The following is a 13,837-nucleotide window of genomic DNA, read 5'->3' on the forward strand; positions in this document are numbered from 1 at the left end:
CCAATACCCTCCACGTTATTCTTTTTTTATTTATTTTGTTCTTGATATGTACGTTTACAAATTACTTTTTTCGGTCAATTTGGAGTTGTTAGTCGCCACAAAATATAATATTATCCACGATTACTCTCCCCAGTCCCCATATGTAATATCCATCGAATGAAACCATTACTGTCATGAAGTAAACCTTTTGGTCATATCCTTGGAGAAAATTGTTATATCATTCTTCAATTTTTAAATCTTAGTCGCCGGGTCTATCTTAATCATTAGTCCCATCATTACAGTATCGACACGACAAGTAATAAAGCACTTAAAATAAAAGTCAGTTAGGGGGTAAATTTAGTTTTTTCTTCTAAAACAATCCCAATTACTTTAAAACCCCTTTTTCCGCTCATGTAAAAAAGAGAATCCCAATAAGTGCCCTGTTATATAGAGTGGGAGATATTACTACCATACCAAAGTCTCAACTAATAGTAGGGATCTAGTAGCTCAGTTGGTTGGCTACCTGAACTTTCATTTATTGTAATTCTCTCCTCCATTTTCCCTTCCCAATCCCCTATGTAACCAAAACAAAAAACACAGTTTTTTATTTTTTTTATTTTAAAAGTCTCAACTAATAAACACACCCACACCTACACGTACCCATATAAGTCAATACGAAACTTAAATACTAGTTAGGTTACATTATTAATTATCATAAGACGAGCGACCCAATAAGCCTGTTTGGAAATATGCCTTTTAATTGAATTTAATTTGTGTGTAGTTGAGTATGATCACATAATTTTGGACTGTTTATCTGGTCAAAAAATTACTTGGCCAGCATGAAATTAGATATTCAAGTAAGGTGAGGATCTCTGTGATTACGTGCATGGAAATTCTTCAAATGTTCTATCTCTTCCATTTCAAATATGTGACAAACACTAATTAAAAATTAATTCGTGTTTTACTAGCCTTTTTCCCTATTTTATTAGTACAAATATTTATTATAAAAAGTACTTTGTAAACTCATACATATTCTTTTATTATTTTTAAAAAGGAAAAAGTCATGAATTTTATTATATTCATATAAGTGGGAAGATACCAATCACTCTTACGATATGAGTTATAAATTTATAATTATCAAATATATATTTTGTATAAAACATGATCTTAAGTACTTAGTAATATATAAAATTTTGATCTTATCAGCGCATATATTTGTCATGCATTAAATTTTATTTGTTTGTCCATCTAAAAGTAATTTATTTGTCCATCTATTACTAACTTTATATAAAAATAAATAAAAAATCTAACTATATAGACTCTAGTAACACCTGCACGACCAAACATGACAAATCAAATACTAACATTTAATTACGTTATGACAAACAAACAAGGCTATGTCATTTTTTTGGTTTCTATATATTTTATTTATCAACGTAAAATATATTACAAAGTTACCACAAAAAAGGCTATGTAATTAATACCATAGTAATTATACCAAATTCATTTTGAAGGTGTCGATCTAAACAGGCTCTAAAAGGTTGCAATATTTTGTGAACCATAAGTCTTAAAATATCGGGCAAGCGGATTGATTCTTTCCAGTGTATTACTAAAAAAACACTGTCTTGTTAGAGATTGTCAATGTCTTGCTTATTCTTTGAGAGTTGCTAAACCTAGAAATATTGTCGTGTTGCCATAGTCAACATTTCTCCTACCTATAAATACAGCCACATTTTACACTCTTCGTCACACACAAGCATAAGCAGCACACGTAAAAGTGTAGTACCTTCATAAAATATTGCACTAGAAATGGCTTCGAATCGCTTCTTTTTTCTTCATGTTTTAGTTATGTTTTCTCTAGCAAGCATGGCACTTTCGAATTCTCTTTCACCTTATTTCTACAATCATGTTTGTCCCGAAGCTTTGCCGACCATAAAACGAGTCGTTGAGGATGCAGTGAAGAAAGAGAGGCGAATGGGCGCCTCTTTGCTACGATTACATTTTCATGATTGTTTCGTCAATGTGAGATTCTTTTCCTTATTTCATACTTAACATTTTTCAATTCATGCAATTACTCCTACATCAAAAAAGGCTCTAAATTAGACTAGTACTATGTACGTGCTTATGTTCTATTTATTTCTTGAGATGTTATACTAATGTATTTCTTGTAAACAGGGTTGCGACGCTTCAATTCTTCTAGACAAAACCGCGACTATTGACAGCGAAAAGACTGCTGTACCTAATAACAATTCTATTAGAGGATTTGACGTGATTGACAAAATCAAGTCGGAGGTTGATAAATGTTGTGGACGTCCAATTGTGTCTTGTGCAGACATTGTGGCAGTTGCAGCTCGTGACTCTGTAGTTGCGGTGCGTAATTTATCAACTCTAAGTTCATTTTGTTGTTGTCAATTGTTTTTCTTTACTAGTATAGGACATTTTCCACGGTTAAAATTTAGAGTAATTTAAATACTATACCAATTCAAAATTTTAATAATTGTGAACAAGCATATTTATGCTAGAAAAATGCTTGTATGCTAGCTGCAATAGCTACTATAACGAACCCTTAAAAATTAAATTAGTAATAGAGTAGTCGATTAATGGTTTTTCATGAACAGTTAGGTGGACCAACATGGGAAGTGCCACTGGGAAGAAGGGACTCCACTACAGCAAGTAGAACCACAGCCAACAATGATATTCCAACTCCATTCATGGACTTACCTGCACTTATTAACAACTTTAAGAAGCAAGGTTTGGATGAGAAAGATCTCGTTGCGCTCTCTGGGGGCCACACCCTAGGGTTTGCTCAGTGTTTCACCTTCAGGAATCGCATCTACAACGAGACTAACATTGACTCCACCTTTGCAAGACAGCGCCAAGCTACTTGTCCACGTAATGGAGGAAATTCCAACCTTGCTCCACTTGATCCAACTCCAGCTCTTTTCGACTCGAAATATTTTAGTAACTTGGTGTCAAAGAAAGGACTTCTGCACTCTGATCAAGCACTATTTAATGGTGGTAAGACTGATAATCTTGTTAAGACATATAGCACCAACCTCGGGACTTTCTCTAAAGATTTTGCTCAGTCTATGATTAAGATGGGAAATATCAAGCCATTGACGGGAATCAAGGTCAAATTCGCGTAAGCTGCAGGAAGTTGAACTAAGAGGAACTAAGAGGTGGTAATTAATGATGTTGATGAATAAAGTGTTTCAAGAATTTGATTATTTTTTAGTGTAATTGTGATCTTTTACTCATTTGAAGAGTCTCTCTTCCATAAAATAAGTTAATTGTGAACGGAGAGACTTGGTAGAGTTGTGCGGTAATTTTTTAATTAGCGAGAGATTTGATCTTGTTGTTTTAATTGCTGAGTTAATCCAAGATGCTTTTCAGTGAACGAGTTCCTTTTCCCTTGATGTACTATTGATTTTATCTTTAAAGTTGTCTTGCTGATTTATTTAGTTTTAATTGCATTATATAAGTTTTCCCAAGACAGTTAAAGGGGAGATCAACATGGATAGAATGCAAATGCCTACTTTTAGGATTTGTCCAGTCAAGAATTCAAAGGATTATCAAAACAAGATGTATAGGATATATACGTTTGACGTACCTTAATTAATATATTTGTATAGAAGAAGAGTAGTAACTCTTCCATGATACCAATTTTTTTGTAAGCTTAAAGGAAATCCTATCAAGCATAGTATGGGGACTGTCCATACAAAGATAGGTACAAGGAGATGCTCTCCTCTGTGGTGTATTTTGGAGAATATGAATAAAAAAGAGCCCTCGAGGAGAGGGTGGATTGCAAGAAAAAAAAAAAGTTTTCCCAAGCTAACTGTCAGGACTCAAAACTAGTGGACCATGACCGACACTTAACAAGCAATTATTCACCAAGTGAAAAATCTAATCACGGAACAAATTAGGCGCTTCATGCAATAAATATAAAGTAAATACCAGAAGGAGTATCAACAGGGCAGAAATATATAATTAAAGTCAATTGGAAATCCCATACCTATAGCAATTTCTATGAGGCAAAAACTTCACTAGCTTAAAGAAAGGAAATGTAGAAGAAGATTGATATATGCTCAACAAAATGAAACATAGTAGCTTGAGAAAGACCTAAAGTGCAGATAGTGGTTGGAGTCAAACTGGTAAATTCAAGACGAAACTTAATCGGGATGGTTCAATATGCAAGATAAGGCAAGGCTTGTAGCAAAGGAGTATGCACAAACTTAATCCTGATGGCTCAATATATAATATGCAATATAAGGCAAAAAGCTTGTAGTGAAGTACTATGTGAAATAGCAAGGAACCGATTACTAGTTTGGATGGTTGCCCTGGTGCAGAAAATTGTAAAGTGGTTGCGTATGTTTCTCGACAGTTGAATAACTGACTGCCACATGATTAGAACTGGAAATAGTTAAAGTTGCACTTAAGATATGACGTCATTTCTTGAATATCCAGGCATGTGAGACAAACACAAAACAAAAGAGTATACAAAATACTTTTAAACAAAAGGACTTGAATGAAAGATGGAGACAATGGCTTGAGTTGCTAAAAATTATGTGTCACTATCATGTGTCACCCGAGAGAGGCCAATGTTATGACAAATGTCTTGAGCTGAAGATTATGTGTAGCTTGGCTCGCGTTTTGTTGAAGAATGAAAAAGTCCCAGATCGATGTTTAATGAGATGTGTGATCTCCTTATACGGACTTGGAAAATCTTCCCCTCATGAGCTAGCTTTTGAGGTTGAGTTAGGCCCAAAATTCATTTATTTACATGGTATCAGAGTAGGTCCCATTGCACCCGATGTTGGGCTCCCAAATTGAATTGCCAAGCTCCAAATGTCCAGCCTTGACGTGAGGTGGGATGTTGAAGCATGAAAAAGTCTCACATCAGTGGTTAATGAGATGGGGGGTCTCCTTATATGGGCTTGGACAAATCCTCTCCTCATGACCTAGCTTTTGAGGTTGAGTTAGGCCCAAGATCCATTTTTTACACGTTCAGTTGATATGAAACCATTAGTCGTGGAGGTTCAAACTTTGACTAATTGGTGAGTTAGCTAGACTTGGTGTCACTGGGCTTGGTAGGAGGTTCGCTTGTGTTATTGCATCATTTTTTCAGTTGAGCAGATTAAGTCAAGACAATATGATGATCCCTTGTTGCTCACGCTTAGTGAGCTGTTCCAGAGCGGAGAAAAGTCTTAGTTAGTGATTGGCAATGATGGTGTATATATTACGACCAATGGCCAGACTAGTGGTTCTAATGTAGTCATGTAGATGACTTGAGGAGATTGGTATTACAAATGTCACTCCCCAAATCTTAGTGAGATGGACTGTGCCTTAGCTTTCATGACCGAGCGAATCGACGTTACAATGACTTATGAATATGATTTATGCATGAGCGAAAACAATCCTGTTATAAAACCTCTTTTTACTTTTCATTTTGGGAAAGGAAGAGCACTAAGTAACCAAAAGAGTACACGATAAAGGATTCTCTCCTAAACAGAAGTCTCCCAAAAAGGTTAATCAATCTAAAATTAATTAAACCAAAAAAAGAACAGAAGAGCTTTGTGTTTGCAGTTGAGAGAGATATATAGGTCAAGCTAATGAGAGACAATATGATAGAAATAAATTTTTGACAAGGATAAATTTGTCTTGAAAAAAGTTAGTTTTCTGCTTCTGCTTTTACTTTTTGAAAGAAACAAAATTTCTAGCTTCTCGCCAACAACAGTACAAAAACGACTTCTACTGAAAAACGCTTATTGTTTTTGACCAAACACATCAAATATAAATAGAAGTTGTTTGAGCTTCCGTGAAGTTTTGGCCAAACATACTAGTAGTATTTTTTTTTTTTTAAATTTAAACTTTTGAGGTGGCGTACGTGGACCTTTCATTTCTTCATAATGGAATGTACAGAAGGTAATAATAGCCTCTGGAGCAGAGCATTTACAAGATCCATATGCTTGCTTGTGGTACTCTACAGTGAGAAATGATCTCTCTAAGCAAAAACTAGGTTCCCAAAAATTTACAATTGTACAAAGATGTTCTTCCTTTGTTTATGTCTAATTGATGCCATGTTTGCCTTGTCAAGAACATACTAGTAGTATTTAGTTACATACTAATGAATTGTTCATTTTAGTTCAGTTTTTCCTCAATCTCATTTTCCAATTAGTATATGTCCATTCATGCAGAAATATGATACTACTAAACCGTACTTAATGTCCTGACAAAAGATACCCAAAACGTATTATTCAAACGTAGTTGTTGATCTACTGATTGCGTATTTCTTCTGCATAATAATTTGTTTAAAAGATTTTCAATGAGTGCGGTATGCCAAGGGGCCATTGGATTAGTTAATACTCCCTCTGTTGACATTTTTCGCTTTTCGAGAGTCAAACGAGTTGTTCTTTGATCGTAATTTTTTCATATGTTTTTTAAATATTTTAAATTATTAATTTTGATGACTTGTAGTACTTTTTACATGGTTCCAAAATATGTAAATTTTATTTCAAAAAATTAAAGATTCTATGTTCAAATACACAGTCAAAATTAAGAAATTTGATGCTCGAAAAGTAAAAAGTGCCAATTTTTTGAGAGAAACGTACCTTATAAGTAATTAATGATTGAGCCAATAGAACACAACAGTGACACACTCTATTCTTTAAATTAATAACCTTTAGCATCAATATTTGTTAACCAATAGCTACCGCGCATTACAAAATTTATTTGCATGTTGTTAACGTTGACATTTATGTAGATACCGGCCGACGGGTGTTTTTCTCGATATAGTCAAACGTTGAGTTGTTATTCTTAGTTCTATATTTTTCTTGCTAATTCTTTTATTTTGTTTGAGATACGTTGACCTTTTCTTTTTCAAACTTGGAGTTAATTGTTAGTTACTTATACTATTATATAAATGTTCAAGAGTCCTTAATTACTTTTACTTTAAATTATTAGGAAAGTATGCATTTATTTAATTAGTTATGTCTTCACACCATCAGGGGTTGACCCAACGTGTGTGTGTGCCCCCGGGGACACGTCGAAAAATATATATATATATATATATATATATATATATATATATATATATATATATATATATATATATATATATATACGCACTTGAAAAACATGATATATTTTAAAAGGATTACCTCAAAACATAGTTGAAAAAGTAGTTCAGTTGGTAGGAGTGCCCCTGAGTGCTCACTGGTCACCACCCGAGATCAAATCTTGGCTCCAACACAATTTTTTTTTTGTCTATATACTTGTATTTTCGCCATTGCTACGCTATTAGTGACCGGTCCAACACGGTATTATCCCTCAGTCGTCATTAAATTTTTTTTTGCCGTGTATGTTAAGATAATGGTGCTACACGTGTCTTAAAATCCAGGTCCCACGCACACCATCCCTCGTATTCAGCCCTAATTCTTTTTTCATGGGGTGGTGGTGAGACTTGAACTCAAGAACTATGCTTGCTCCGATATATACCATGCATGGTGAAAGTATATGACCATCTCATTTAATAGTTAGATAGGGTACACTTAAAAAAATTATTTCATCATGGCTTCAATAACTTCCTCATATAATATCAGCCTAAATAACGATTCTCGCAAATATTTTGGCAATATCCTCGTTGAAAATGGTTCTTATTCTTCAATTTCTCGTTATCTTAGTTACTAGCTCTCTTTAATTCATTTTTCCGATGACGTACAATATCAACAAAAGATAAGACATGTTTTTCAGTTCGAGCTTTAGAATTTGAGAACTTCTTAATAGGAAGCGATAGTTAGAGCAAATAAGTTATACTAACTCATAAAGCAGAAAAAGTGAAAAAGCACATAAAAGTCAGATGTCAAGAGGGAATATAGGATACGTATTTTTTTTTTCCTTCTAAATAATTGAGAATATATTTTTCTGGAGATAGAAAAAAATATTTTCCCCCAAAATCTAGTAGATAAAATCATATCAAGAAATTGGCTAAGCCGCCCCTGGAAAGAGCAAAAATCAATAAAATGCTTTATAATTGTCAATTCAAAATTGATATGGTTTTAATTTAGACGTTTCCTAAGTAGTAGGTTTGATTTTAATTTATCATAAAACTAGAGACTCAGCCCATTCAAATTTGCATTAATAATACTTGACAAATTACCAAGTCTGAACATTTCTTGCATGAATTGGTACAACGGACCAAAAATTTTAAAAAATGGTCCTCTTAGAAATTATCAAAGTGTGGCTCATTCTTGTGAGAGTTGCTAAACCTAGAACCATTGTCGTGTTACTACAGTCAACATTTTTCTTACCTATAAATATAGCCTCATTTTACTCTTATCATCACAAAATCAGAAACATAGCAAAGCAGTGTATAACTTCATAGACTCTAGTAATTTTGTTTAAAAATATGGCTTCTCGTAGCTTCCTCTTTCTTCAAGTGTTAGTCATGCTTTCTCTAGCAGGCATGGCATTTTCGGACTTGTCAGATGACTTTTACGATGATGTTTGTCCCAAAGCTTTACCAACCATTAAACAGGTTGTTGAGGATGCAGTACGAAAAGAGAGGCGAATGGGTGGTTCTTTGCTACGTCTGCATTTTCATGATTGTTTCGTTAATGTGAGATTATTTTTCTCGTACTTAATGTTTTTCATTTCATCCTAATTTCTATTTGTGAAAGCATTTGAGTATTTAATCTGGAAACTTTGATGTTAGGAATGAAATAACATTACCACCTTTATAGTTTTAATAGAAAGTGGAGTCATTGCCTTTGGTTGCTTGGGATGCCATTACTAATATATTTCTTGTAAATACAGGGTTGTGATGCTTCGATTCTCCTTGATCAAACGCCTACTATTGATAGTGAAAAGACTTCTCGTGCTAATAACAATTCTGCTAGAGGATTTGAAGTGATTGATAAAATCAAGGCAGAGGTTGATAAAGTTTGTGGACGTCCCGTTGTATCTTGTCTGAGATATCTTGGCAGTTGCAGCACGTGACTCCGTAGTTGCCGTACGTATTTCTCCTTCTGTCTTAACATAAGCTAAATCTTTTTTTTTTTCTCTTGTCGATCTTTTCCTACCATATTTGATGTTTAATTTACGGTCCATCGCTGTTCAAATTAATCAATAAAATCCATCAACTACATATTATTTAAAATTGATCAAGCTACAAGAAGAAAATTAAACTAGAATTCCTAAATTCAGATAGAAAAAAACTAGATATTTTAAGTTCAACATGAAATAAAGAATTAGTATCAATAGAAAGTTTGTTGATTTCGTCCACCTATTATATATGTTTTTGCTGCTAACGTTAGGAAACTTAAGTATAATCAAACTGAAACGTTTTTATATGAACAGTTACATGGACCAAGCTGGGAAGTGAAATTAGGAAGAAGAGACTCCACTACAGCAAGTAGAACCGCGGCCAACAATAATATTCCAACTCCAGTGATGGACTTACCTGCACTTATCAACAACTTCAAGAAGCAAGGTTTGGATGAGGAAGACCTCGTCGCTCTCTCCGGTGGCCACACACTAGGGTTTGCTCAGTGTTTCACCTTCAGGAATCGCATCTACAACGAGACTAACATTGACTCCACCTTTGCAAGACAACGACAAGCTAATTGTCCACGTAGTGGAGGTAATTCCAACGTTGCTTCACTTGATCCAACTGCAGCTCTTTTCGACTCGAAATATTTTAGTAACTTAGTATCCAAGAAAGGGCTTCTACATTCTGATCAAGCACTGTTTAGTGGAGGAAAGACCGATGATCTCGTTAAGACCTACAGTACAAACTTGAGGACTTTCTCGAAAGATTTTGCCGAGTCTATGATTAAGATGGGTAATATCAAGCCATTAACTGAGAAACAAGGCCAGATTCGTGTCAACTGCAGGAAGGTGAACTAAGCAGTGTTGGTGATGCTGATGCTGATGAAATCAAGTGTTTCAGGAATGTGCTTATTTTCAATTGCAATTGTGATGTGTGCTCATTTGTATTCCTCTAATAGGTCAATTTTTATTGGCGACCCTCGAAAGTTGTGTGGTAATTTCAAATTTGTTTTTCCAAGAATTTGAATCTTCTTGTTTCATTTGGGGACTCTTTTTTTTTTTAATTTTTCCAGTGTATGGTGGTGTTACCTTTGCATATCGCCAAAATTTATAGTTAGAGGGGGATTAGATGTCCTTACCTCAATTACAACACATGGAGGGATTATAATCCCAGATAAGAATGACTATACAACTTAACTATACAAATGTATATAAAACAAGGTGAAAGGATCCAGTGACATTAAGACCAAAAAATCTTCTTCAGCACCCAAATCAGAACTTTATCTTCTAATGCAAAAAGTACTATTCTTCCTCTGTTTATATATGCACGACTTAAAGGGAACATTTGACTCTGGTCCAAATGATAAGGTTTAGCAGTTGTAGAGGGTAAATAAGAAATTCAGGGGATCATCATTCGCCATTGGTAATACCTCATTTAGCGAGTGCATCCGCGCCTTGATAAGCTTCGCGATAGCAATATTGTTAAACTCACAATGAATGTTCCTAGCCATATCTTGAATCAGATTTATAAGATCTTTCATCTGTAAAGGAATGTTGAAATTACCTTTGATTATTTCCACCACAACCTGGGAGTCACATTCTAGGATAATGTTGTTATAGCTAGCCATTCTGATTAGCCCAGTCGATCCCATTTATGCTACTTTTGCTTCAGCCATATTACTACAATTAAGCCCAAAAGAAGCAGCAATCATTTTGCCCCTGTGGTCTCTGCAAATTCCTCCAATTACAGCTTCATGGAAGAATTTCATTTGGGGATTACTATCTTCAGGGCTGTTTGACAAATACTCCACCCGTTTCATTTTACTTGACCTCTATACTAATATATATACATATATATATATATATGTTTTACTAGTCCATTTTAGCAAATCAAGAGAGTTGTATTACTTTTTTCTCATACTACCCTTAGTATGAACTAACCACATAAAGTTCTAGTAGTCAAATTTAGAGTTCCAAAGCATTATTTATAAGGTTAGTTTAGTAAAATACACTCCGAATAAAAGCTTTCTTAAGGAGTGTGCCAAGTCAACATGGATCAAGTAAAATGAAATGGAGAAGGTAGATTATAAAACAAATTAATTGCGCCGCGCACACGCCAGTAGTTCCAATGGGACCATGCTGTGCTCAACAACTTCATGGTAACAAGCACTAAATTTTGGATTGTAATTACTATATTCGTCCTGAACAAGCTAATGCGAGCAGTAATGCCAACAACGTTAATTGTAATGATGCATAATATATAAAAAATAAATTCAGTGTTTAACCAAAAAAAAAAAAGTAGTAAGTAAATTGCTGTTGAATGTAGATAGGTTTATCTTACGTACTTAATCCAATTGTATTTGTTATTTTAGGGCTTACCTAATACATAAGAGGGGATGAATTGTGTATTCCCTATTTCCTACTTATTGAAGAACCTGGTTCTTCAACTGTAATTAAGTGACACACAATTACACAATATAATGTAAAATAAAGAACACATTTGATTTTACGTGGAAGATCTCCTTACTCAATAGAGTAAAACCACGAACTATGACCTGTAAAGCTTCAATTCATCAAACAATAAAAGACAGTTTTAGGTTACAACTCAATAATTAAAGGGACTAAATCGCGGATGCATTGGCTAAATGGAATATTGATATGATCCCTATTGGCACAAATCCCTCAAGACTTTTCACACGTAGCCAAGCAAAGGAGCTCCAACTACTCCAAGCCATGTTCATGAGGAGAGGAGCATTGGAAGAGCTTGAGGAGAGGATTTCAAGAGTCTACAATATTTGGGAGATAGCTTGGGAGGATCTTGAAGAGGCCACCTCAAAAAAGTGGCTAGGAGCGCAAAGTGGCTAGAAATACAATTCATGGCTAAAAGATGCAAATCTTGGTCTAGAATTCAATTCAAGGCTAAGGATGCAAATTAAGGTCATAATTGCAAGCATTGGACAATTGGAGCATTGAAGACCCATGTTGGGGTTATTTTTGCAAAGAGCCACTTTAGGGCCTTTGTCGTAATGTCAAGACTATAAATAGGACACTTCGTCTTCATTCGATCCTTAGCTTGAATATTGATGAAAAACTCATTTTGAGAGATTGTTTAGTTATCTTAATATAAATTGTTCGGTTGCTTCTAAGTGTGATTTCTTAGTTGCTAATTGAATTGCATTTCCATTGGGTTCATAGTGTGTTGCTCATTTGTGGATTTCATTTGGATAATTCATTGAATTCAAATAGTTTAGGTTCCTTGGTTGAATCCAATTAGGAGGGTTTAGGTTTAGAATACCTAAGTTTGCCTATAGAATTCATTACTAAGTGGGTCTAACTTCTATCTTCTAACTTCTAATTTCTCATCCCCAATTCTTCGTCTATCCTTTTATTTCCTTTTTGTTGTTTTTGAATTTCTTAGAGTTTCAATTAGGTTTCTATCATTTGGTATCAGAGCAAGGTAGAGGAAGTGCTTCATCAATTCTTCAATCCGATCTAGAAAAGTAAAAAAAAAAAAATCGAAAATCATGGTTATGTTGTTTTGTTGTTGGATTTGGGGTTAGAATTGAGTTTGTTACTATCAACAACCTCTAAATCCGAAATTGCAAGTGATTTGGTTAAGTTTGGAGTGAATCATCATTGTTGAGCTTTGAAGCTTTGAAGCTTTGAAGAACTCAAAGAAATTGAAAAGTGGGTCTTGTGATTCGGTTGAAATTGAAGGCTAAAACCTGGTGGGATTTGTTCTCCATATCAAAGGGAACTTAGATCCGAAAGTTGAGCGAATTTCGAGTTGAATTGAAGATAGTTGAATTTTTGAAGTGTTCTTATGTTCTTGAGATTGTTCATATCTTCAAAGGAAGAAGGTGACCTAAGAAGAGTGTTGATCTTCAAATTTTTGGTCAAGAGGTTAAAAGGTGTTAAACATGTCCAAAAAGGGAAAAATACTAAGTTTGGAAGGGTCCCAAATCATCAAAAATCGGAATAATCAGCACAAAAATCTAGGAAAAATGTCACAGGAGGCTGTGCATTGAGCGTGCTTGGCGCAACCATCGCACGGTGTAGCTTGTGCTCTGGTTGTACGATCGCGCGAGGAGAAATTATTTTTCGCAAAATCTCAGAAAAATCAGAGCGCGTGTTGTACACATTCAAATAGGGGTGTTTTGTGCGCTGATTCCGCGACGAACACCCAATGCGCGGCCATCAGAAAATTTGTCAGAAATAGAGAGGGGTGTTTTGTGCACTGCTTACGCGACACACAACCAACACACGACCATCAGAAAATTTGTCTAAGTGTCAAAAACGGTTTGATTCTTTCTTAACTTCGATCTTATTAGTTGCTAATTAGTTCTTGCATCCGAATTTCATTTCTTGCCAATGCCTTTCTAGCTTTTCTCTTTTAACTTCGTTGACAACTTCTTGATTCAAGTACGTTTGTTTTTGAGTCGTCTTTCTTTCATCTAAACAAGAATCTATTCTTTCACAAAGTATAAGCAACCGTGTGAATTTGATTGGTTACACAATTCATCAACAACTTCGAAAGAGCACGGAGTGTGGTAAGGTTGAGAGATCATTACGAGTAACGTAAGGCTTTTATCACTAACTTTGTTTGCTAGTTTTGCAGGTCATAATGTCTAGTCAAGGAGATCGAACTCAAGAAGGGAAGAACCATCATACTTGGTCGGTTCGATGAACATGATCATTAGTCAATTGTCGACATTAAAGGCGAATGTGGGTGGATTGACAGCGAGGATAGATAGTTTGGAGGCGAAGGTGGTCCAAGTTGAATCCTCAAGTAGAGTGGACACTCCTTAATCTC

General features: G+C 34.9%; 1 protein-coding gene and 1 pseudogene across 1 annotated transcript; both read left to right on the forward strand.

Annotated features, from left to right (window-relative positions):
- The first annotated feature begins 1,719 nt into the window (after positions 1 to 1,719).
- Positions 1,720 to 3,470, forward strand: LOC132050968 (peroxidase 22.3-like). The gene is given in 4 exon segments (XM_059442288.1): positions 1,720 to 2,001; positions 2,155 to 2,349; positions 2,598 to 3,102; positions 3,105 to 3,470. Coding segments are annotated over 4 exon segments (954 nt in total). The 5' UTR covers positions 1,720 to 1,788; the 3' UTR covers positions 3,146 to 3,470.
- Positions 3,471 to 8,303: 4,833 nt separating this feature from the next.
- Positions 8,304 to 10,064, forward strand: LOC132049797 (peroxidase 22.3-like; annotated as a pseudogene).
- The last annotated feature ends 3,773 nt before the right edge of the window (positions 10,065 to 13,837 follow it).

The sequence above is a fragment of the Lycium ferocissimum genome, chromosome 3 (assembly GCF_029784015.1).
Source record: "Lycium ferocissimum isolate CSIRO_LF1 chromosome 3, AGI_CSIRO_Lferr_CH_V1, whole genome shotgun sequence".
In the NCBI taxonomy this organism is placed as follows: domain Eukaryota; kingdom Viridiplantae; phylum Streptophyta; class Magnoliopsida; order Solanales; family Solanaceae; genus Lycium; species Lycium ferocissimum.